A 26,890-nucleotide genomic window follows, 5' to 3' on the forward strand; every position below is an offset into this window, starting at 1 on the left:
ATAGATAGATAGATAGATAGATAGATAGATAGATAGTTACAGCCAGACAGACAGACAGACAGATATTTTTGTATATATACAGACGGATAGATATATTGATAGATAGATAGATAGATAGATAGATAGATAGATAGATAGATAGATAGATAGATAGATAGATAGATAGATAGATAGATAGATAGATAGATAGATAGATAGATAGATAGATAGATAGATAGATGGATAGAGCCAGACAGACATATGTATTGTATATAGACAGACGGATAGATAGGTAGATAGATAGATACTAGATAGATAGATAGATAGATAGATAGATAGATACAGCCAGACAGACAGACAGAGAGACAGACATATGTATTGTATATAGACAGATCATAGATAGATAGATAGATAGATAGATAGATAGATAGATAGATAGATAGATAGATAGATAGACAGACAGACAGACAGACAGACAGACAGACAGACAGACAGATAGATAGATAGATAGATAGATAGATAGATAGATAGATAGATAGATAGATAGATAGATAGATAGATAGATAGATAGATAGATAGATAGATATAGCCAGACAGACAGACAGACAGACAGACAGACAGACATATGTATTGTATATAGATAGATAGATAGATAGATAGATAGATAGATAGATAGATAGATAGATAGATAGATAGATAGATAGATAGATAGATAGATAGATAGATAGATAGATAGATAGATAGATAGATAGATAGATAGATAGATAGATAGATAGATAGATAGATAGATAGATCATTCTATGTTCAGCTGGCCCATATGTTACTCCATTCTTGAAAAGGCAGGCAGCAGGAAAGAGAGAGAGAGAGAGAGAGAGAGAGAGAGAGAGAGAGATTGAGGGGGTGGCTGCTTACTGCTTGTGGCAGGGGGGCGATTTGGGGCGGGGGAGTATAAAGACAATTTCCTCTCTGCTCTTATTGCTCTGACTGTCTGCCGCCTGCCGCCTTCATGGAGGTCCTTAATTGAGATCACTTGTACTTAAAAATAGGAACAAAAAAGGAACTTCTGTGGTGCTGGGAGAGGGAGAGGAGAAAATAAAGCAGTAATATGCGATGAAGGCTGCCATTAAAGAGACCCAATGATAGATCTGAGCCTTCGGGGCCAAGAGCCGAGAGTCTTTTTCTGCGTGCCAGGGAGCCTTCATATGTTGACGTGTCACACACCACCTGCTGTCACAGTGTGTGTGTTTGTGTGTGTGAAACTGAATGTGTGTGTGAGTGTGTGTGTGTGTGTGTGTGTGTGTGTCGGCATATGTGTTTTGTGTGTTTGGGCATGTGTTTCTGCAATTTATTGTGTATATATGTGCCTGTGTGAGCATGCACGCCAATGTTCCTGTGTGTGTGTGTGTGTGTGTGTGTGTGTGTGTGTGTGTGTGTGTGTGTGTGTGTGTGTGTGTGTGTGTGTGTTTCGAGTTAGGTTCTTTGACGGGATAGGGTGACAGTGCCCGGAGCTGAAGCCAGAAGTATGCCAAAAAGAGGGATTTCAGAATTTCCACTCATTTGTGTGTGTGTGTGTGTGTGTGTGTGTGTGTGTGTGTGTGTGTGTGTGTGTGTGTGTGTGTGTGTGTGTTCTGTGTGTGCTTATGCGTGCATGGCAATGCACTCTCTGTGTGTGCATTTATGTTTACATATTCAGTATTTGTCAGGCACATGTCCCATAGCTGTGTGTGCATGTATGATTTTATAACATATTTGCAACAGAATAACATTTCCAGTCATCATATCTGGTCTGCTTGATTCCATGCAGGCGATGTGTCATTAGCTCCTCTATTATTAGCCCTTTGGTTTTATTCAAGGTTTCAACCGATCGTATCCTCCTGAGTGCAGTCTTTCCCAGACCTGGTGCCAAAGCACCTTCGAGGCGTGCTGCTTTTCCCTTAAAACCATCTATCACTCAATCAGGTCCGATCGTGCTATTAATCAAACAATGAGGCCGCTCCTTGGGGGCCAGTTTGAAGGACTGGCTGGAATGAAACCCAGCGTATCCAGGAGTGGTACAGGACCACGGCTGGGAATGGGAACCCTGTAAAGAGCGTTTATCTTGGCCAGAGAGGCTCTGTAGGTGCTAAAGACAATACAGACACTTGGGCTAGGCCAACATTCCACTTTACACTTCCCCCCTTCCTCTGTGCATTTCGCCGGTCTACTTCCCCTCTGCAAACTAGCCGGCTAGTTTCAAAATATTTATAGTACATCTGCAAGACATGCTGTTCTCATGTATCCAGGACCGTTTAGGCCCCGTATTCATTATGCAAGGTAAAACTAATACCAGATTTATAGGGGGAGACTTTTCTCTGTTCTCCCTGTCCGTTTAGCAGATTGAGGGTGATTTATGTGAGGTGAGGAGGCACAGGCGGGATGGATAGAGTGACTTCGGAAACAGAGACAAACGGGCAGAGCTTCAGAGCGGCGGCCGCTGGAGGGCTATCGGCTATCGCGCGCTGATCACTCACCCTCCATTGCCCCGTCACACGCCCCCAAAGGAGGCAAGAAAAGAGTACAGTTTGCAAGGGAACAAGGAGGTAGGTAAGGAAGGGAGGTAGGTAGATTGATAGACAGGGGGCAGGCTGTAGTGAAAGGGATGAAGGAAGCAAGGCAGGAAGGAAGGAAGGAGGCGGGGTATAATGTATAAGTTTAAGTATGGAAGCAAGATGGAAGAATTTCCAGGTGCACAAGGTCCAGCCCAATGTAAGGAACTATGGAAGAGGGCCAACTCGGGGAAAAAAATACACCGTCATGGATGCTCAATTGCACACAGACATAAACATTTAACCATGGAGACGTTCAGCCCACGGCTGGAAATGTACTGGATGCTAAATTTGTTTTTATTTTATATTGGGGAGCCCAAATGTATTAAATATATCTGTTTGACTTGGCGACCTTCTCGGCATGGGTGGTGGATGGTATGGCAGAAATGTCTATTTATTGACAGCAAGTGAGCCCCGGTCAAAAGCCCGAACGCAAAGGTTTGCCTGGCATTGCTTTGCTGCTGCTTCTGGGGGGTAATCAACATAAACAATAAATGTCAGGGTGTTCAGTGCTCAGAGAGCGGCCCATCAGATAAATGGGAAATGGAAATGGCTCGGTGAGGTGCTGGGCGGTCAACACATGAAGCAACCATCGGTGGATGTGCGCGGCGGGCAACAGCACTCCGCTGCAGAGGGTTTGAATTTCTTCTCTCATTCTCTTTCTGTGTCACTCTCTCTCTATCCCTCTCTGTCTCTCGCTCTCTCTCTCTCTCTCTCTCTCTCTCTCTATCTCCCCTGATCTCTTCCTGGTCGCCGTCCAGCTTGCTCTCGTTCGCCGTGGAGCCACGCCAAACTACCCAGCCTGAACCCTCCAACCCGGAGCCGTGCACACTAGATTGAATTCCACAGCATTTAGATGTCAAAACGGCCGGGGAAGGCTTGGCCTGGGTGAACCCCGAAAAGACTTGGAACGCGCGCCGCCGCGGCGCCTTGCGTGTAGCATCTGATGCCTCTGGAGGTCCACCCAAAATCCCAGTGGAGCGTGCTGAACGAGTTAACGAGTGATGCTCATATTGCCACTGCCGATCCAGTTCACTCAGAGATGGACTTATGCCCAAAAGCCTTAGCCTGTAATTACTACTGGGGCTATTAGGCTACTGGTCAGAAATGACTCATCAAAGTGGGGGTGAACAGGAGGAAGGCAATGAGGTATGGGTTGGGGAGGGCGAGCAGACATGACAGCAGAGAAACCAATTTTAGTCATCTCTCAAAGCGAATAAAGGGTTCAGAGAAACGCTGAAATGTTAGGGGAAAAACATGATTTCAGAGCATTGTCTAATTGCCTGACCTATGACCCCGTATTTTCCAGGCAAGTCAACCTTCCCCGGTTATTCTGGGACGAGCCTGTTCCATGCCGTGTCTGCTCTGCCTCCGAGGCTGAAATTCAGATGACGCCTTCCTTTATGGTATTAAAATGAACCCGGGTCTGAGCAGCGAGACTCTGAGGCTTCTCGAGTCCCAAGGGAAACATCAATTACGTTGTGAAACACTGTCCTTCAAATATGATCTTTTTTCATGGCGCTGCATTATGAAAGAGGAGCGGATTCGGAATGTCTTGCACGTAAAAAAAATGGCAACGGGACTGTTGGGATGTGGTCTTGGGCTGACAATTAAATTGTTTGCCTGGAACACCCTTTTTACTGTGGAAGCGTGAGATTTAGAGTGAATCATCTCTCTCGAAGTGATACCGTTAAATGCTTAAGCTGGATTTTTATAACGCAATACATAATGGTGATAAATTCTGATATTTTGGGGACCCGAGAAAAATGTCATCAGTAGTTGTGGAACTTAAAGACATTGAGGTAAACCATTAAACGAGCATACAATTAAAACTCAGCGTTACGATTATAAATAGGTGAACACTTTATTAAACTGCAGGCTGCTTTAGGCACTGTTGCATGAGTTATGAAAAAATACATGATTCCTGACATGAATCCTGGCATAGGTCTAATCCCAGACCAGCCACAAAGTAATATGGAAACCCAATTCTAAGGTAAGCCATTTGTTTCTGCTTGTCTTATCCATCTTTCAGACAAGCGACCACCCGTTCTGCCAGTAAAGAGAGACGCGGGATCATAAAGCGGCTACAGAGGAGAAAAACCATTAACATTAAAACTTATGTGTACGTACAGACATCTTATTTTTTTCAGTTACCACCTCACGCTGTTCGCTGATGACGAGGTAATATTTATTGTAGGGCCTCTGGGTGTACTTCTCCCTCTTCCTCTCCCGCCCCCCCTCCCTCATTCTTTTTCTGTCTCCCCTTCCCTTGATATTTCTCAAATTGTGTCTATGTCTCCAAACCACTGTTCTACTGCTGTCTATAAAAACCTCCAGCCCTGCTGGCCCGGCCTTGGCTAGACTTGAGTGGAGACAAGGTCCCACTGGCAACCGACGGTGTGCGAATATGTGTTATGTGTTATGCATGTGTAAGCGCGCGCACACGTATGTGTGTGTGTGTGTGTGTGTGTGTGTGTATGTGTGTGTGTGTGTGTGTGTGTGCGTGCGTGCGGGTGTGCTTACGTTGAATTAGCGAGATATTATGTGCGTGACGTGCAAATGCATACATGGAGGTGATGTGCATGTGTTTGCATAAGTATGTGACATTTATGGGTGTGTGCGTGTGAGTGTGCATATGTGCGTGAGTGTTTATGTGTGTGTGTGTGTGTGTGTGTGTGTGTGTGTGTGTGTGTGTGTGTGTGTGTGTGTGTGTGTGTATGCATGCAGCAGTAAAGGGGCTGGCTCAGAGACTCTGGTTAACCAGACTGTAATTTGGAGGCCCACTGAGGACTCCCAGCAGTCTCTCAGTGTTTGTTTACCAGAGAGAGCTCAACTCCACTGTTTCTGCTGCATCTGCAGGGTTCAAGAGGAAGCGTGTGTGTGTGTGTGTGTGTGTGTGTGTGTGTGTGTGTGTGTGTGTGTATGTGTGTGTGTGTGTGTTTATGTGTGTGCATGTGTACGTGCACGTGTGTGTGTGTGTGTGTGTGTGTGTGTGTGTGTTTGTGTGTGCATGTGATATACTGTATAATAGTTGAAGGTCATGGCTTTGTCAAGTCTTTATGTGTATGTGTGGGTGCCTGCTAGTATTGTTGTTGGTGGGAGCATTTGCACTGGATTTTGTCAACCCTAAATAATTCTTAGCCAGCATTTTAAAGGCCTGCTGGCCCTTCTATAGGTGTAAATAATACGAAAGGCCATTCCCGTGTCATAAACATAGTCTACTTAAATGCTCTGGGTTTTTTTTTGATCTCTGGGAAGAAAGGGAGAGCCTGAACCTGACATCCCTCTTTTCCTTAAATATCTGAACTAACATACACTACCAGGTGATTATATACACAACACAAGACACATAAAAACCTCTTGCCATGTAACGTATATGGCAAAAAGGTTAATTTGTGTGTGTGTGTGTGTGTGTGTGTGTGTGTGTGTGTATGTGTGTGTGTGTGTGAATTCCTGGTCGTGTACAGTAGTTCAAAGATACATGAGAAAATGTGCATAGAAGGAGGAATTGTGCTCATCTGAAGCCTAATCAGAGGCAATTTAACCCTTTCCACAGCAGCAGAAAATAGAAAGGGATAGTAGTAGAAAGGAATATATATAGTATAAAACCACACATACAGACACACACACACACACACACGCACTGAGACTCACACAGTCTTAAAATGGAAGGTTTGTCATGAATAAAAAAACAAACCTACCTCAACTTCACACGAAAAACATCGCTTTGAGTGAAAAAGTGTTTGTCAGCAAAAAGAAAAGGACTGCTATTTTTGTTTGTGCTGAGAGTAATTCTCCCGGGACTGAAATGCACGCTTTCCGTCCCAATTGGGACTTTTCTTTTCCACCCCTCCCAAGCAGCAGTAATAAAAGAAAACAATACAATTCAAAAAGACCCGAGCTCCTAGCCTGTCATTTAGCTGTAACTTTGAATTGTCTTTGCGCTCTGTGAGCTGTTTTTCTTTCACGCGCACACACAAACACACACACACATACACACACACACACACACACACACACACACACACACACACACACACACACACACACACACACACACACAAACACACACACACAGGCCAACACAGAGAGAGTTGTTTCAGCATCACGAAATTCCATGACGAGAGAGAAAGCCGGAGAGAGAGAGAGAGAGAGAGAGAGAGAGAGAGAGCGAGAGAGAGAGAGAGCGGGGGGGGGGGCAGAATACAGAGGAGGAGAGGAGCTTTCAAAATATTACGCTAATAAAATATTCCTGTTCCTTTGGGAGCGGTGATGCTCATTCAGCATCAGGAGAAGTTTTCGTGAAAAGGGGCCTGTTATTAGTCCCGGCGCAAAGGAGAGCGAGAGAGAGCAAAAGAGAGCGAGGGAGAGAGGTAGAAAGACCTTTTTCCTCGGAAGGGGGGTAGACAGACAAGAAAATAAAGTTCAATGGGAATTGCAACAGTTATTGATGGAAAACTTTGTAACGGAAACAACAAATCCGTGGTACGACGAGGGAGAAGTTGGCGGGGCCAGGGTGAGCGACAGGATTCAACTGTTTGCTGTAGGCCTCGAAAAACCAGTGCCGGTGCCAACGCTATCCGCGCCTGTGTAAATGCATCCGAAACAGTAGAAATGACTTTAAACTTAAAACATAAACCGCAAAGAACACAAACAATCCATGATTGCAGGAACGCTCCAACATCAAGCGGTGGAGGAAGTACTCCGACCTTTTTCTGCTGTAAAAATACCATATAAATAATTTCTACTTCATTAAAACTATTTGAGTATTTGTTCTTAAATGTACTTAAAGTATAACAACTAAAAGGATATCCACAGATATAACTATGGTTTATTTCACGGCGTATGGTGCTATTGGACTTTTTGTGCAGATGAGCGTTGCATGCAAATCCTGATTACAGTTGCCCAAAAATCTGTGGTGTGGTGTAAACATCATTTACAAGGATCCGGACATAATGAACCATTGATGAGCGAATCCCAAATCGGAAGTGTGATCGATCCAGTTCCTGAAGAAGGAAGAATGAAGCCGAGGAAACGTTGAAAGGTTCCAAAACCAAAATATGCTGAAGAAAGATTCTTGAAAAACGTAGCATTGTAGGGGGACAAACCTTTCATGATTCATAATTCATTTCAAAACAACCCATAACAGGGGAAATTTTCCCACATATATAGAGTAGATGGAAGTATTCAATACGGTAGATTTTTCTTTCTTTCTTTCTTTCTTTCTTTCTTTCTTTCTTTCTTTCTTTCTTTATTTCCTCTTTTCATTGTCTATTTTTTCCCTCTTTCTCCCTCTCTCCCCCTCACCCCCCTTCCTCCACCCCCTCTCACTCCCTTACTCCCACTCGTCCCCAGAGTCTTGTCACTATCAGCTACATGCATTCTATTGTATAGTTCAAAGAACATCAAACCCACTGTACACACCTACACACACTTCCTTCTGTGTCCCTTGTGTGTGTGTGTGTGTGTGTGCGTGTGTGTGTGTGTGTGTTTGTGTGCGTGTGTGTGTGAGCGTGTGCCTGCCGGACGTGTGTGCCACAGGTGGTGCTGCAGTTGCGCGCGGGCTGGGACTCTGCTACGGCTGATTATTGCGGCCGAAGCAACGGCCAACCCCACCCCATGTGTCATCGCTCTTTTTCCTGAAAGTGTGGGCGGGACGGAGGTGAGGATGGGAGGATGGAAGGATGGACGGATGGAGGGAGGAGGAGGAGGGGAGGAAGGAGGGCATAATTGTCAGCGGCCTGCCCCCGTGGTGCCAGATGGGAGGTGGGTCTCTGGTGTTGCTCCCATTGCCTGCCGTCCCTCAGAAATGCAAACCGATACTTCCCTTTGTGTTGCCCTCCCTCCCTCTCCCTCTCTCTCTCTCTCTCTCTCTCTCTCTTTCTCTCTTTCTTGTTCTTTGTGTCCTCACTCTTTTTATTCTTTCTTTCTCGTTCTCTCACTCTCCATTTCCATGTCACCCATACACATAAACACACACATACACTTTCTTTCTTTCTTTCTTTCTTTCTTTCTTTCTTTCTTTCTATTCTCTATATTTCTGTCATCCAACACACACACACACACACACACACACACACACACACACACACACACACACACACACACACACACACACACACACAAACTCTCTTTGCCTGGTGGCCGTCTGTGTGTGTGTCGTGGGCGTTGGTGGGTGGGCGGGCGGTCTGATTTACAGGTGTGTATTGAGGGAGCGGCTGTGTGGGCAGGTAATTTGAGCAAATTAGGAGATGGGGTCTGAACGCCTCTAATGGCGACACGTCCATCTTCAGTTCCCTCCTTCACACTTGACACCTTTCTTCTGTCCCCCAAATCCCACCTGCCCCCCCCGCCCCGCGGCCATATGAACATGGCCGTGCATGAAATTCACATGCTGAAATGTACACGCACACACATATAGATACATAGAATACACATTCATACTCCTACGCATGCACACACACGTTTTGCACACAACCTTGCATTTAAACATATACTGTAGATTGACACACACACACACACACACACACACACACACACACACACACACACACACACACACACACACACACACACACACACACACACACACACGCACACACACACACACACACGCTCACAGGAAAAGCAGGGGATTAGTTGCAGGTGCCAGTTTGAGGGAGAGCATTAATCAACCAGACAGATCGTCCTGTCACAGACACCTTGAGTCCTTACAACTGCACTTTAAGCACTTAAAAAATATGACACCACATGGTGCATGTGCGCTTCCAGTGCTAGGACTGGATGATGACTCCACTTGCTCGATACTGACAGATTCCCCGTCCCAAACTCTGAGTTGTTTTGTATGGAACATAGGTTGCCACCAGTACACAATTCCATTCGAGGCATCTTAAAATAAGATCTTGAAAAAAAAAACAAACGTTGGGAAATCAAGTGGATTTTCTTGACAAAATCTGACAAAGACACAGTTGGACGAGGCCGTTATCAGATTTTCGTACCGAGGACGTTCCATACGGACGCTCTATTCTAGAAGGACATCGGGCTGATAACCGATGTCAATCCCGGTGTATACCTCAAATACACTTTGCACAACTGTACTTGCAGCGGTAGCCACTCCGGCGTGTCCTCACTGTAATTCCTCGACACAGCTTGGAAGTCCACGGGAACCTTTTTTTGGGGGTAGATTCCTTTCCCGATAAAGGAACACAGTTACCCTCCCGCTTACACTTTTCTTTTTTCTTTTCCTTTTTTTTTTTAATCCGTCGCACAACGTGATAAATGATTTTGACTTGTGAGAGAACGAACGCCGCGCCACGCGTCTGGAGACACGTCGTAACGGGGCGCACGTATCCACTCTGACGGCGCCCGTGAGCGGCTGCCAGTCTATTGATCATAGCCGGAGCTCGGAGCAGCTCTTTTGATGCCCGCGGCCTCCCGCTCCTCACGTTTCATCTTCCCCGTCGGAGAACATGATCCCGGGGCAGGTTAACGCTGCCTGAGTGATAACATTCGCCCCGAGACGGATGTAATTCTTTTTCTGACGATGGCGGGATCTGAACGTGGCTATTATAGACTGTCGAGCCCTGGGGAAATGATCCACAGACAATCAAAATGACTTATAAATGAAAAAGTATGGATCAGCTCACTTACACGTGCGAAGGGTATCGTTGTATTTTGCGACCTGATATTCGGTGTGACTGGGCACGCGTGTGTATTTGGGAGTTGTTGGAGTCGGAGGGGATCCCACATTCCGCAAAGATTAAACTAACAAGGGGAAAAACCTGCCCTTCTCCGGAGCTCAGGGACAGAACAGGTAAGGCCTTGTGTTGGCGCCGCGGCCACACTCTCACTCACATCATTACGGGCCATACCCAAACATCCAGGGGGCTCGACACTCCATATTTCCCCCTTGTAGAAACACAGGCGAAACCTGTGGAAGTGACAGACGCCCCCTCGCTCCTTGCGCATACGAGCTGCAGAGCGGGTGCGAGATGCCGTTCGGGCTTCTTGTGGTTTCGGCGTGCCGTATCGGCTCCGTCTAGAGTCTCGACTCGTTCACCGGCGCCTAAAACCGCTTAAATAAAGCGCTTCTGAACGCTTGAACGCGCGGCGGCCAAAAAACAATATATGAAATGTGCATGGGATGCAAATGTAGCACGGTGGAGGGAGGGGGTGAACGGTTGCAGGATGTAATACCGGTGTTCTGTTTCATGAATGTGAACGGGCTCCAAGATAGACCCATTTTTTAAAGTGTTAGGTAGTTACTTCCTCTCTGAGGGCTTATATCGGATAACTGTAATTCTCCCGGCGTGATGCAACAGAGATGGCTGAAGGAGTGCGGGATCTTGTAAAGAGTGAAAATAGCGCAGAGCAGCATTAAAAGCTTCGCAGGCGAGCGCAATGGCATTATGCTGCTTAGTAATTATGGTGGATTCGAAAAAACACGGCTACAGCTGGAGCTCACAGATCCGTCGTTATAGACGGAAAAAAAAGAAACGTTGGGGCGGTATTTTTCTAAGGGTATGTTCCGGCGACTTTGTTGGACTTATTATTTTCAACAACAAAAAAAACAACCACTGAAACAACAAGACGTCACAACTGTTGAGCGAAGGAAATCCTGCCCGCATCAGCGCATTAAGACAGCAGCTACCGTCGATAGGAGAAAACACGGGATAATACACAACTGCGCCCCGGGAGTGTTTTTACTCTGAGCTATGGGTTTGTTGTTGCAGTCTCCGCGTTAACAGAGGGCACGTAATGGCACTCCGCGACGAAGGCTTCTCCTCCTTGACGCTCCACCTGCCGCTCCTTTTGCTTTTGCTTGGCAGGCTGAAGCACAGAGATCGAACACGAATTGATAGATCTAGTCCGGAGTAAGCGGTCAACCGATTGGGACGAGACGACAAAATTGCAGCACAACAGAGGAAATAAATGATCCTGCGGCTATCAAGCGGCTTATTCCCCCCCATCCCGCACCAAATGTGCGGGGTTGCTTGGTTCGCTAGTTGTTTGACACGACATCCAATCTTGGCGTACACTTTTAACAGAATACGTTGCGTTGATGAATTAATCCGATGAATCACAGCTTTTTAAACCTAAATCCCGTATTGAGGGCCACCGTCAACCGCACCGTGCGGCACTTCTATGAACGGTGTGAAAACACTGCAAAGTTAATCGATCTGCATAACATGACGCCAACAATATTAGGAGTCTGCACATCCCGGATTACCCCAGGGATGTAAAAACCGACGTCTAGACAAACCCTAATATAAACTTCTGTGTCCATCCGTCACCATTGTGGAGCTCTCCAACACACACACACACACACACACACACACACACACACACACACACACACACACACACACACACACACACACACACACACACTATTTTACTCCATCAATGTGACCCTGCTGGGATTAAATAACATGTTTGCCTCAGAGGTACAATTAAGTAGCGCTAAATAGAGTTCCTTTGAGGCTGGAGTTAGGGGAAGAGTCTTCTCCGCACAGTAGCAGTCAGTGAGGCGATGAGTCCCCCCTCCAAACCCCCCGGCTCTTTCAAATTACCTATTGATGAGCGGGCTTCACGTCTGCCGGGCCGGGGAGGAGGCGAGCTTGTCTGGTTCGCTTTTAAGACGTCTCCTCGCGTCTCCAGGACCCGAGCCCTGTGGTTAGATCTAAAGGCAGTGCTTATGCAACAGAAGCTGCCTTTCTCAAATACATATAGGGTTTCCCTGCAAATTATCTGAGATTTTCTTCGGGGGAAAGTTTTCCGCCCGGAGTCTTCAGATAGTTACCCACACTGCCCCGCTCCCTTTTGATCCTGTTGATTTGGGGTCCGTCTGTGTAAGCATTTTTTTTTTCTGCCGCATGCACAACTGTAGTAAACGATAATTGCTCCCATGACTTAATTGTCTATATGTAATTTAGTTTGTAATAGAGAAAATAGGCACTAAAATGTTCCCCAGAGAGGAAAGTTGGTTGACATGGTTGCCACACATGTTGAAGATTATTGTGCCCTTCCCATCTGCCAGTATGAGAAGTTATAAAAAAAAAAAAATTGTATTCCGTGCAATTAAATGAAAATTGCTTGATCTAAATGCCAAGACAAATTTTAATGAGCCCTTTTCTCAATAGGAGTATTTGCCCTCTCTCTAATGTCTGCTCAATTTAGCGCCGGAATCTTTGCTCCATACTAAATTAAAAATGTCCCTGAGACACAAATCTGTGGGCACAGAGTAATTTGGCATTCTGACTAACAAAACAATTTTTTTATACATGTTTGTCTTCAGAGCAGTTGAGTAACGCCATACTATAAAAAAAGGTCCATGAGAAATACGGCTACAGCAGCACTCCAAAAATATATGTAAAACGATAAAACATAACTTCAAATGAATTAATTCACATTTCAATTTTTTTTTACAATATTCCATCCATATTTGGCCATTCAACCACATTTTGGCCCCCGAAGATATACAAACTGACAAACGGAGGGGTAGATGAAATTCCAAGGGACGGCAATAATTTGTGAGCAAATTAGAATTTGAGGTCTTAAAATTTTAATTCGATTTTAACTTTCACACAATTTAACAAATTAAATGTCTACAATTTTAAAAATGAATTTCTGAAGACCTCTGCTTGTCTATCCAAAATAGCAGCAAGTTTAACTTGAAACCATAGGACACTACTTGTCCTTATATTTTGACATTTTGATATTTGAAATATAATGCTAATGTAATAACACACTTCTATAACATAACTTCTATTACATTTGGAATCAATAGATTCACCCTTCTGTTTGGGATGATCCTTGCTATGTTTATTTTATTTATTTATTATTGTATTATATTACGATTGTTTAAGTAGCTACCACACATAATAATTGCACTTGGAAGTTACTGAAACACAAATTTATTATGGACAAATATATATATATATAAAAAAATACACAAACATCAACCAAAGACTTGCAGGGTCTCTTCCGACCACCACAACACTCCACAACATCGACAGCACAATCTGGATTAATCCAAAAAACCTCTTCTCTTTAAACGGCCGGGTGTCCTAAGTGTCCTAGTGCACATCTGCCCTCTCTCTCTTTCCTCTCTCTCTCTCTCTCTCTCTCTCTCTCTCTCTCTCACTCTCTCTCTCTCGCTCTCTCTCTCTCTCTCGCTCTCTCTCTCTCTCTCGCTCTCTCGCTCTCCCGCTGGCCGTGTTGCAGCATGCTTCTCATTTCCCGCGGCACCGGCACGCTCTGTGTTCTGCTACGGCCCCCGACCCCAGAGACGCGCGGAGGGGTCAGAGGTTAACATGTTAATAGGTGGTGGTGATTGGTAGAAGTAGCTGACTCTCCCTCGCCTTTCAGAACACATTAAGCCACCGCGCTTCTGTGGAGCCGGCGAGAGAAGCGAGCACAGCTGTGTGTGACCACGAAGCGCTCCCTCCGAACGTCTTAGCAAAAAAAACAAAAAAAAAAAACAACCCATCTTTTAAACATTTGATTTGGACCAAAAGAGCCGAGGCTGCAGACCCGAGCGCGAGAGTGGAATCTATTAAATTGAGCCTTTCCCATGGAAATGTTTTTGTTCGCGTTTCAAAATTTGTCCAGTGAATGTAAAGCATTTATTTGGCTCTGAGTTTGTGTGTGAATTATCAAATCAGACTGTGAAACGGGGTTGTCACAACTGAATACCCTCGCCATGGGCAGAGGCGGCGTTTTGCGACATTCAAGCTGGCCTCCACAGGTAATTTGCAAATTTAAAGTTAACACAAGTTGTTAAAAGTTCTGAATGCATATTTGCCTTGATAGTGACTGTTCACAGAGCTAACATCAATCATGCTCCTATTTTCTCCTTTGCAAAAATAAAATAAATAACAAATAGGACATGATACGCTGGCTCTGTCATATAATGATGCCTTACAAATTGATTTAAGTGTGTAATTTTTTGAAATATAAATATGACTCTTTGAGGAAAATATCCAAGTATTTCAGAAAGATTTGATCAGGAAGACGTTCTTTAGTCTACTCAAAACAAATAAAACAATTTTTTTTTAAACTACATTCAATATTATTTGTTTGAAGGATCATTTTCGTCCCAGCGTCCAGAGTTCATGTTCAGTCGTTACAAAACAAATCTGTTATACTTTTTAAACGAGGCGATTGAGAAGGATCTGGTCTTTCTCAGAAAAAAAAAATGCTCTGAATCCAAATTCGTTTTAAGAAAGTTTCTTTTGGATGCGTGGAGGCGAGTATCTGTGTCATTCAGTAGAATGTTTTGGATCACGCAGGGATCGGCATTGAATCACAACAGCTACGAAGGAGTTTTGTGAGGCCTCCCCCGGCTGCCTAATCAATACTCTGGCCCTGTGCACGCAGACCCAACACTGACACCCGACGAAAAAACTCTCCGAGCCAAACAACCCCTCTAATCCCACATCTTGTTCCAATGCCCAAGTGTAAACCGTCCTATGCAGCAACTGTTTACGTTTGTCAGAAATATCACCCATGCTTTTGTTTTTGGTTCCGCAATGGCATCGTTTTGTAAATGTAGGGTTATGTTGCACAAACATGTCATCTGCCCCTTCCAGAAATATTTATAAACAACACACAGAGTAAATACAGAAATCACTACATGTAGAGATTTTTTTTTTTTTTTCGTTGAGCACCACAAAACCCTTGATGATCGTTGGGTCTCCGTTGCACCACAAAACGTTTGTTGATAGTAGGGTCTTCACTGACCTGAGCTGATCTTTTCCACTCGGATGGATCCCAAAACCTCTAATCCCAAATACCGATCCAAAAGCCCTTAACCCGCCTTAACCTCCCGAGCCCCAACACCTAAACCCCAAAGCCCCGCATCTGCGACCCAAGTGGCCCGTCGTCACGACGGCAAAGTGCGATCCGGACACAACAACCCCGCTCGGGAAACACTCACCCCAGAAGAAGTTCTGTTGACATGGTGTCACTGTGCTGAAAAGGCTGTTGGATGCCATAGCCGCCTCTGGTCGCACCAAGCCCCACTTTGGTTCCTCTGTGGTTTCCGTGACCCTTGACACGTCCTAAACCAAGAGCACGTACCATGTGATGAAGACGTCAAAGAAAAAAAAAAATCCATCCACAAGAAATGCTTTTCCGTATCAACTATTTCAATGACCACAAGTAACAACTAGGTCTGGGTTTTATATAAAAAAAAATTGAAGAGGCAAATATCAGCTTTGCGGATAGATCAGATGGTGTAGGACTTGCTTGCTTGGCGAGTGTGGTTGGAACGTACTTACTCGCTTAGCGCCGTCCTTGTGACTGGTGCCGGCCCGCGACGATTAACCATTTACACCCCGGGTCGCCCTCAAACACCAACCCCGAGCCGCACGTCTGTGGTTCTGTGGTTGTTTGGGAGGCGAGAAGAGCCCTCACACAACCCAAAAGGCACCAGCTTTAAAACTCGTCTCTTTCCTGCCCTCCATGTGCTGTCACTGGAGAGCCAGGGTCACATGGCCGCTGACGTCATCCCGGCACAGCGGCGGAATGGGACAGCCTACCGTCGTGGCTTTCCTCCCCACCTCCTCTCTCTCTCTCTTTCTCTCTCTCTCTCTCTCTCTCGCTCCCTCTCTTCCTCCTCTTCTCTCCTCTGGCTCCTTGGTCGTCTCAGCGCGTGGTTCGGCAGCTCCACCAGACTCTCTGGGGGATGGGGGGTGGGGGTGGTTGGTGGGGGGTCCGTGGCTTCCACGAGCCGGGAGGATTGGGATTCAGAGGGGGGCAGCGTGCTCCGACAGCCCTGAGCCGCCTCAGCATATGGGGAGCAGTGCTCCTACTGCTTTGCCTCCCTGTACTTTACTCCCCCCCCCACTCCCCCCTTAATTTCTCTTCCAAAATTTCTCCCTCTCCCTCTCCCTCGCCCTCGCTCCCTCTCTTTTTCTCTGGTGCCGTTTTCCTCAATTCCTCCAAGTGGCTGGCGTGCTCCTCCTGCCTGCCTATGAGTAGGGAGAGTTCAGCTTGGTAAGATTTGAGGGAGTGAGTGAGAAATGAGTGACTGGCGTAGGGTGTGAGTCTTTTCTTTTTCTTTTTTTTTGTCTCTGTGTGTGAGAATATGTGTCTGTGTGTGTGTGTGTGTGTGTGTGTGTGTGTGTGTGTGTGTGTGTGTGTGTGTGTGTGTGTGCGTGTTGAAAAATGTATGCGTGTGTATGTTTGCGTGTGTTTGCGTGTGTGTGTCAGGGAGTGTCGGCTTGTGAGGGAGATAGAGACAGAGATAAATAGATAAAGAAGAGGCAAGGCAGGGGGGGAGGGAGGGGGGAAAGGAGGAAGAGGGAGACAGTAAAAGAGAGAAAGCTTTGAATGTTTTAATGTCACCGAGAGAAGGATGGAAGCGAGGGAGCGAGGGAGTGAGAGGTGCAGAGGTGTATTTGTTTACAGAGCAGTGTGTCCGCGGAGGTGGTTCGCTGTCTGCGAGAGTCACTTTCCCCTTTCGCCGCTCACTCCTGTTCCGTCTCAGAGAGGAGTTCTACTACTGTGCGCTTGTGTGTACTTATGTTAAGTAGCACGTTTGCATACATGTGTTTGTGCGAGAGAGTGTGCATGTATTGTGTGTGTGTGTGAGTATGTGTGTGTGTGTGTGTCTGTGTGTGTGTGTATGTGTGTGTGTGTGTGTGTGTCTATAGGTGTGTGTGTGTGTGTGTGTGTGTGTGTGTGTGCTTGTGTGTATGCATGTCTCTGCGCTCTCATTGGTTGTTGCACCGGCAACAGACGGGGGCGATTCCTGTAAGAGGCCGTAAATCACGGCCACCTGTCTCCTCTGTGAAAGAGGTGCCTTCTCACACTGTCGCTAACACTCACCGACACAGAAACACACACACAGACACACAAACACACACACACACACACACGCACACACACACACCCACACACACACACACACACACACACACACACACACAACCACACACACACACACAGCCGTTTCTCTGTGCAGGCAGCACATGACAATCACCCAAGATAAATCATCAGACACACATTTGCACCCACCTCCACGCTCACACACACACACACACACACACACACACACACACACACACACACACACACACACACACACACACACACACACACACACACACACACACACACACACACACACACACACAGGCATGCAAGTGTCCCTGGCGGCGTCTCGTTACTTTCCTTTGAACAGTGATCACAGGTGTTAGTTAAAACAGATCAAATATACAGACGTGGTATTAGTGTATGAAGACGGAGAGGAATGCGTAGAATTTACGTGGCTGTTCTGTCACGACTCAGATTAGTGCTCACACTTGTCATTAAGCGAACGGCTAAATTGTGAGTAAGCAATTTCAAAGCGGTGCGCTGTTTTTTGGCTTGTGATGACTCTCCCCTTATAATTTGTCTGTAGGTTTGAGGAATTTTTATGGCTTCACAATTAACTGATTTTCCTGCATTCGCCTACTGTGTTTACTGCGCTTTCTGAGTTTGCAAATAAAAATGTATATACTGTATATATCAAATTACTGATGGTCAGAACATTGGATAATAAATGTACACGATTAATGTACAATGAAAATTTTTGATATTTGCTGATAATTACTGAATTATTGGATATATTGTGGAAAAATGTATAAAATTGTCTTGTTACATTCAAGTGAAATTCAAACAGTATCAATGAACTGAATCCAAAAATGTGCACTGCCTTGAACACCATGGGGAGATGAACTCTTAAGATCAATAAAACAGATGTTGGAGAAATTGTGACAAACCTCAAACCAAACACAAATATTACATTTAATTTTGGTGTAATCTATCTAAATGTTGGATTCATTTGGGACTGAACTTGTGTTTCACAATTGAATGATTTACACAGAGCGTCTCTGTGTCCTTTTGCCATTGTGGTGTAATACCAAATGATTTAAAGCAAAAACATACAAAACAAACAAATGAATCATTATAATAAAATAACTGTAAGGCATAACGACTCAAAATTCAGTCAAAACGGCCATTCCACAAGTATTTGCCACCTCCCTTATTTTTGTACAACGAAACATTTTCTTTGGCGCAGTGCTTTGTAAATATTTGCTGTCTAAAACAAGGACAAGCTTCCAGGCTTGAAGTGCATTTTACAGAATCCTTAGGGAAGGAGTATTCAGATCCTGCAATTGGCACTTTCTAAACACGCTAAGTAGCACAGCAGCGTGCGATCTGTCCGGGCGTGCAACCATGCAGTTTATAATTGCATCGTATAAATATATTCAAAATAAAGATTCCAGCAATACCTGCCATTATTAATGATTAAATTATGATTATTGTTGAATAACATATTTGCATGGGACTGATGACATTTTCTATGTGGTCAGTATTTAATACTAGAGTATGATAGTAACCTGTGGAGAAGTACATTCGGGTCTGCTGTGTCCTGATGGTTAACACTGCGGGATAATAGGGGCTCGGGTCAAGTAGCACTGCAGACTGCGGATATGGCTTCCCAGAGCCTCTATAGATTAAAGGCGGTTTGATGGGGCTGTAATTGGCACATCTTGATTGAATTTGAATAGTGGAGGCAAAGCATGTGCTAAATGGGGAGTAAATGTCAAACATAACTGATGTGGCATAAAACATAACTTCTTGTGTGGCACGGAATGAGATGAACAGCCTTCTAAATCTACACGATGATCATTTTGCACGTCTGAGGCAAGGGTTCAGTTCTGATAAAATGACAGGGTTTTTAAAAATTTGTGAATTCAAGTTTGGAAAATATTGATTAAGCTGAAAGACCTTCATTTGACTAATTGTATGTCCATTTTCTCTCACACACACACACACACACACACACACACACACACACACACACACACACACACACACACACACACACACACACACACACACACACATATATATATTATACTGTATATTGTTGATGGTGATAAATGTGTATAATACGATTTATGTCTCATTCTAAAATCTGATGCTGTTTCATCCATTAAGTTCTCCATTGGTGGTCCTAAACTATCCTTTTCAAAGGAAAGCTTAAATTTTGTGTGCGGATGTGTGTGAGAGTACCTATAAAAAAAGTGTTATTTAAAGTGTGTATTTATTGAATTGTGCATGTGTTACCGTGTGTGTGGGTGTGTGTGTGTGGGTGTGTGTGTTGAGAGGTGTGAGCATTACAGTGAATATTTACAGTTTTTCGTGTGCATGCACATGGAGGTGTTAGTGTGCATTTGTGTGTGTGTGTGTGTGTGTGTGTGTGTGTGTGTGTGTGTGTGTGTGCGCGCGCGCGCGTGTATGTGTATGCGTGTTTGCATGTGTGTGTGTGTGTGTGTGTGTGTGTGTGTACATGCAAGTGTGCCTATGTGTGCCTATCCCTGCTGGAGGCAGGGAGTGCAGAGCCTGGCCTGACTCTGAGCTCTGGCCAAGGTCTGCCCTAAGGACTGTGGTCTAGGGCCCACCCTGCCAGAGGCTCTCTCCCCTTCCACCCAGGACCACACACCTTCAAATGGACTCAATTTGTTATCACAACCTCTCACAGAAACATAATAGTGGTGTCATGTGTTGGAGTGCGCTTAAAATTATACATGCTATTAACTTGGTGTGTGATGCAGTGGCGCTGGGTGTGGAGGACGATTTTCTTGTTCTGTCCCAGCGTATGGAATGAGCAGCACACTGTTTTCATAGAAAATTATTTCTCGCAATAATGTATTTCTGGAAAAATATTAGTGGAAAATGATACCTAAGATGGACTAAAATTGCCCCAAATTGAGGCTGTGTGTGTATGGCTGTCTGTGTTCGTCTCCCTGCAGTGGCTAAAAATGACATGACATAATTAGCCCAGAGCAGACATTACACACACGTAGGTATTTTAGTATTAGAAAAGGAAGGGCTTATTAATAGCCGCTTTGGCTCACGCTGTGTACTCGGACTGGCGAGGCATCAGAACAGCGCCGGCCGGGCAAACAGGCAGGTACAGTGATTCACTTTAACAGGCAACATCTGTAAAACGCCAAGGTAGTTTACACTGTGGCTGAGCCCGAATTAACATGCTTTCATTGGAAACAAACACCACTTGCAATCGGCTTCTGTTGGCTGCCGCGCCACCGGTGTGAACGTAAATATCCCGTTACGACACTCCTCAGGCGAAGCGGTGACCCGTCAGCCGCGCGGAGAGCTAAAATCATTGGGAGAGGCTGACTCCAGCTCGACGGAGGGGAGGAAGCGTAATCCAGGACGCGGCGCGGTCGAGGGGATGTTGATGTTCTATGCAAATTGTTTGGTATGGTACCGTAAAGTACATTCTTAATGAAAAGTTGATATTTTCCTTTCGGGGTCCGGCAGCGGCATCGACATCTTCCAGCGACTTTGCGTCCTTTTTTGTGGTGTCTGGACAGCTGTTTTTGGAGTCACAGCTTTGAGGGAAAATAAAGTCAGCCTTTAAGTAATAAGGGGGAAATGTTTAATATCGAATGGCACGCGCACAACTTAAACAGATGTTAAAAATAGCGCTCCGAGTTGTGATTACATAAAATTGCAAAAGGGGAAAGTCAGATCATCGGTGGAGGCTGTGGCTGACCACCGAGAGCCTCAGCCGTTCCTTTTCCCTCCATTCCTCATTTTAATCAAGGTCCAGGTCCAGGATAAACAGCGCCTACCTACGCTGCAGTTCAAACAGCGCGGCCCGCTGAGACCCAAGCGATGATTTCTAAACGTTCCCTGACAAGTTGGTTTTAATTTGTGTGCTAAGTAGATGGGGCCGGACTTATTTATATCTTCCTTACCCGGCGCCCCACCGCTGTTCCTCTGCCTCTGCAAACCGTAACGGTGCCTCTCTGTTTGAAAGGGCGTACTGGTCCTTCACAAGTTCCTGCTCCATGCCTTGTAGGAGTCATGCTGTGTTAAAGGTGAGGACAGGTCCGGCTGCTTTGACCCCCCGGGGGGAGGCCGTTTGAAAGCAGCTAGCGCCGTACAGAAGATGGCCCGCGACCGTGACCCAGAACCCCAGGCTACGGCGTTTTTAGCGCTCTTCATGCAGTGCGCAGGGAACCTATAGGAGATTCCTACTCGCCGGGCCTCCACTCTGCCCGTCCGCCTCGCCAGCCCGTGTCCAAGTGAGGCTGGCGGCCTATAGTTGTGGCCGGTGGCAAACCTGTCATTGTGTGGTCAGTTGTCAACAGCCGGGAGACTTTTACAACTGTCGTCAGGCCGAGGTCGGCGGAGTTCAACTGGATGAATTGCGAACTCAGCATCGTAATTACAACTCACTGATGACACAACTCCACTGCGAGTCACATGACGCCCACTCGGTCACATGACCAATCGTTCTTTCAATAGCGGCAGAGATGACACTGTGTCATGCGCACGTAGGGCGTGAGGCGGAATACGTTGACTGTGCGTCGGCCATGACTCAAAAGAGCGGCGGGGTAGGGGGGGGGGTTCACGCTGGCTGATGGAAACCTGAATGAGCTTATACATGAGCTGCTCATAATGCGTCTCAGTTGTTTTTTTGTTTTTTTCTTGAGCTGCTGAGAACAAAACGCGCCTGATATAAGATGACAGCTAACTAGTGAAACAAGGCATTATGAGGAGGAGTTCGGCACTGTGTCACCGACAATGGCACAAACAAAAGACCCTGTTGTCTAACTCGAGCCGGTGGTTTCTTTTTTTTTTCTTCTTTTCTTCTTTTGTGATGGATAATTGGCCTCCTCACATGATTTCATAACGCCGTGACTTGTCTTTCATTCCCTGTGTAACACAATAACAAGATAAAGAAAAAATGGGAGGGGGGTGGGGGGGTGGATCTAAATCTGAATTTTTGACATTGTTTAGAAGTGGCCGCCTTTCTTCATTGTGGTGTATAATTTTAGAAAGATGTACGAGAGCGGGACACTGACTTGAACCAGTCACAGTGGAGCCCGGGGCGCAGGCAGGCCGACTCCCAGAGTTCACGGGCTGTACTGTCTGAGGACAATCACTTAAAAGTGCCCTCGCAAACAACACCGCAGTTCGTGACTTTACGTCTTCTTGCCGTCTGAATACTGAATCCACATCACATGGGGATACTCCCAAATGCAGCCAGATTTTAACCGTTTTATAATCACCGCTGCATGTTTTCAAGCTACAGTAGGTTGAAAGTGTTTTTTTAAGATCGGTTTTCAAGCATCGGGTCAGGCTCATGAGACGACGGGTGGAACGGCAAATGTTGTCGTCCACACAACGCCGTCTGCGCGTGAACAGGCAGTTGCACAGAGAGCAAAACTCAGGGGCGTCGTGTGCAGGTATGCTCTGTTATCCTGAGTCAGCACGGATCAATCCCTGCCCTTCTTGGGAATCGCACTTCAAACTGAATGCATCACGCTAGTCTAACTGTTTGACGGGGCTTTATTCAGCCCGAGGCACACACAATACCTTTCACTGAGGTGTGCTGATCCTGATTGAGGTGATTGTCTAAAAAAGTATAAACTATGGAGACGTATGGATCCATGGTTCCCAAAGTCATCGTCCAAAGCCATCTAGTTTGAGGCATCTGGTTGCGAATAGTCAAATATTGGTTTGAAAATCCACGAGTGTTCAAGTCTAAGCTGTTTTAATATGTGTTCCCTGAAAACATTGCTCCCTCTACCATAAAATATAACCAAGTCACACAAAACAGCCACCCGTAAATAGTAAAATAACTATTATATCCTCTTAAAAGGAGGAGAAGATTTGTCAGATTTTGATTTGAAGATTTGTCACATGGCACACACACCACAACACATGCACCCATGCGGCGACACACGGCCTCCACACACACATTCTTCAAATTGTGGCGGGTGAAACTTGTTCTCTGCATTTAACCCATCCTGGGCTTGTCCTTCCTCCGGGGGGCAACAAGGAGCAGCAGGCAGCGTACAGCGATGCCCGGGGACCAACTCCAAATGCCCATCGCCGGTCAGACGACTATCTTCTGCATGTTATTTGGTGACGAAAGGAAGGAGGTGGAGGAAATCCCCATGTGAGCGCGGGGAGAACATGCAAAGTCCACACAGAAAGGCGGGAGATAACCCACCTGGGCATGGTCTACGGTCCTCTAGGGCAAGAAAAAAGGTTTTCAGCTATTAATCACTTTCGCTATCATGAATTATTTGTTCTATGTGTATTGTTTTTTCTCTTTTATCAATCGGCTATTGTTTTATTCTCGGAGTGGGAGCTCGTCGTGGGCGAGCGATCAAGTTTTGCAGCCTACTTTCTGACTTTAGACTTTAGAAATTCAGACATTATATAAACAAGGCAAACGTACAAGTACAACATGTACAGGTGACTTTTGTCTGCCAGAAAAATGTCAAAGCCAGGGCAGTCAACTGAAGAAGTATGGGCTCTGAAAGGCCAGTAAAAGCCACAGTCTTAGGCAAAAAAAAGGTGGAAAAAAGGTATATATTATTTTGGTTTTTGTTTTTAAAAAACACTTATATCGGAATAAACTGTTTTTGTTTCCATGTGCTCGGGGGGGTGATGATCTCGCAAACTCATTTGTGAATCACAATGACTCCCCTTTTCATTCATAAAACCTTCCATCTGTCAGGGAGATGAGATGAGAATGAGATGCTGGAATCCAAGGCATGACGTTAATTTGAAGTCGGTATAAATCTATAAATCTGCCTTAGTCTCTCGCCTGAGGATATACAGCCATGATAATTACAGGTTGAGTTTAGACCCATGCAGACATCTCTCATCTGTATCGCTAATGGTATAACCAGCAGGCTGCGATGTGCTTACTCAATGTCTAGCAGTGGGGGTTAGCAGAGGTAAGCTCTAACAATGATATCATTATAAAACTGAATAATTCATAGGGTCAAATTGCATGTTATGTTAGAATGAAGATTAACTACATTTAACTGACGGAAAAAAAAAAATCTGTTTGCCATTACAGTGAGCGCCAATCCTTTGATTAACAATTAATTATCATTCATGAATAATTCATGAGGCAGAAAAGCAAATAGGAGTTGCATAGATGCAAAACCAGATGTGCAGTGTGTGACTATGGCATGAATTTGGCAGCATATTGACGAACACACGTCAAAAAAAGTTGTGACTGTCCCTCGTGAACCAACGAGCTGGAATCCTCCTCCACTGGCGGCACAAGTCCCTATCTGAGGAAGATCTAACACAAAGCATAATGGGTGATCTGAGCGGAGGACAGTGCAACATCTGGCTCCGGTTATATCCTTGTTTTTCTGTGTCCTTCAGCATCAATGCCACGGGCTGAACTGCTCGAGCTCTAGGAGTTCATAATGGACAACAAAAAAACCCCAACATGTGGTTCCCGGAGGTCTAAAAACAAAAGGCCAGTTTTAGAATTCGCCAGCTCCACAGAGGATGGATCGGGGCTTGGTAGCATCGTTGATAGGTGGGCTGAATGACGGGAAACCCTGTAAATCATGGATTACAACATTTACTGGGCCATTGTCCTGATTTTCATGACTTTCCCTATAGGTCTCTCGAGTGCTTTATTGATCCAGGTTCCTGGACGCGAAACAACATTTAAGTTGCGGTCCATTTAAGCGCAGACCTGAGAAAATATGAACTTTGCAGAGATGTCAAAAATCAGAAATTCTGACTCTGACTTCACCCCTCCCTTTCCTGTTTCTCACTTGATTTCTCCATGACCTTCTCCCTGGGTTTTCTCAGCCCGCTGGGTGGCCTGGACCAGTTCCACGCGAGGAACCAATCACAACAGGTGAGTCCTTTATCCAACCCAATCAAACCCTCTGCGTTCCCGAATACACCCTGAAGACGTGACGGACCTTAACGTGAAATGTGGGTGCTCTCCACTGACAATGGAGTGAAGAGCGAGTGGAGAACCCCCCAGATTGGTCAGGCGTGTCGGTTTCTCCCGCATTTGTAAGGGTTCATCAGAGGCGGTTGTATCGTTTTTTGCACAGTCAGACTTTTCCGGGTATTTTTGCGGCCTCCTGTTTGCACACCTGGCGGAATTGTGAAAGTTTGTCTTGGTTCATGTGTGTTTACCCACCCCGGGCCCCAGAGGTGACCCCATCACGCCACCGTCAGGGAGGCCAGCACTTGCGTGTGGCGATTTCCAAAGTGGCCAGGCTTGGAGGAGGGCCACACTGCCTGTGCTGGCTTTCAGCAGTCTGGCCCCGTTCTGGCTGCGCTTGTGGGGGTGCGGGGGTATGGGGAGGTTTTTTTGGGACGGGGGGGCGGGGGGCGCATTTGGCAGGGCCCTGCAATGTTTTCAGAAGCACAGGCTTCTGGCAGCATTGCTCAATATGATGGAGAAAAATGCCTGCTGCTAATGAAAGCCAGCAGTGTGTCTCTCAGATTGGACTACAACCCGAAAGGCATTATGTAACTGAGATATCGTAAACATTTCAAAATTGTCTCTCAACAAATTATCAGTGTTTATTTTTTCCATATTATATCTGATATTATTGAAATAGGTCCTAATTAAAGGCGCTGCTCCGAGTTGGACCTACGAAGAGGGCATTCCTTTTTAAACCGAGGACATTTTGTCTGCAACATTTTTTTCCCCCTTTTTTTCTTTCAGAAAAAAGCACTTTGGCAACTTGAATGTATTTCAAGTAAGTAAAGTACGATGTACTACTCTAAGCCTTAATGCATTTAATGCACATGCTTAACTCAAATTTCATAATCACACGGCAATCCCAAAAAAACGGCTCTTCGTCATTTTGCTTCGGCGTATTTTAAACATTCCAGCGCATTGTCAATTTGCATACATTTTAAACCTTGTTAAAAAAAAAAATCAACCGCATGGATTGGACGGACAGAGATGTGCAGACCTTGCATCTGCAATAATTAACGTCTGGTGAATGCACCCCTTTCATTTATGTTTAGGTAGTGGTGCTTTTGGCCTGGACCCAGTGCTGCCCCTACAGTATGTATTAGTCAAATATTTACCCTGTTCAGAAATACGTGGCTATATTGAGATGGGAATAGAGTAAAATGATTTAATGGGCACAGCAGAGGGCCCTCTTGGGTGCCAAAGAACGGCAATTCTGGTGGTCTTTTTTTTTTCGAAGATCAGACGCCCACAGGGTCGTTTTTGGAGACCACGAGGAGCCATGAATCAAGACCCTCCGAGCGTACATGAAAGTGTGCAAAGGATGGAGGGGTCGGGCGGGCAATTACTGCTCATCAAGGCAAGATTCAATTCAAAGGGTGACTAAATTGTTAGGAGACTCACATATGATAGATTAACTTTTTTTTTTTTCCCCCCTCTCCCACTCTTGCTCTTGAGTTTCCTCCCCAAAGAGTCGGGGTGGGGAAGCAGCAATTTTGTGTCAGAGCCAGCATGATGGCTACACTAT

General features: G+C 45.5%; 1 protein-coding gene and 1 long non-coding RNA gene across 2 annotated transcripts in view; one reads left to right on the top strand and one right to left on the bottom strand.

Moving 5' to 3' along the window:
- Positions 1–15,577, bottom strand: part of runx2b (RUNX family transcription factor 2b) — a gene marked incomplete at its 5' end in the record, with an annotated part of 46,455 nt that extends 30,878 nt beyond the window's left edge. Inside the window, one exon of the mRNA XM_080022073.1 lies at positions 15,505–15,577. Within this exon, the coding sequence (XP_079878199.1) occupies positions 15,505–15,562 (58 nt within the window). The remainder of the gene's footprint in view (positions 1–15,504) is intronic.
- An 877-nt stretch (positions 15,578–16,454) lies between these two features.
- The window catches only part of LOC307244038, a 60,176-nt gene continuing 49,740 nt past the window's right edge, over positions 16,455–26,890 (top strand). Inside the window, exons 1-2 of the long non-coding RNA XR_013844636.1 lie at positions 16,455–16,565; positions 25,233–25,281. This is a non-coding gene — a long non-coding RNA (uncharacterized lncRNA). The remainder of the gene's footprint in view (positions 16,566–25,232; positions 25,282–26,890) is intronic.

Source organism: Zeus faber, assembly GCF_960531495.2.
Source record: "Zeus faber genome assembly, chromosome: 2".
In the NCBI taxonomy this organism is placed as follows: domain Eukaryota; kingdom Metazoa; phylum Chordata; class Actinopteri; order Zeiformes; family Zeidae; genus Zeus; species Zeus faber.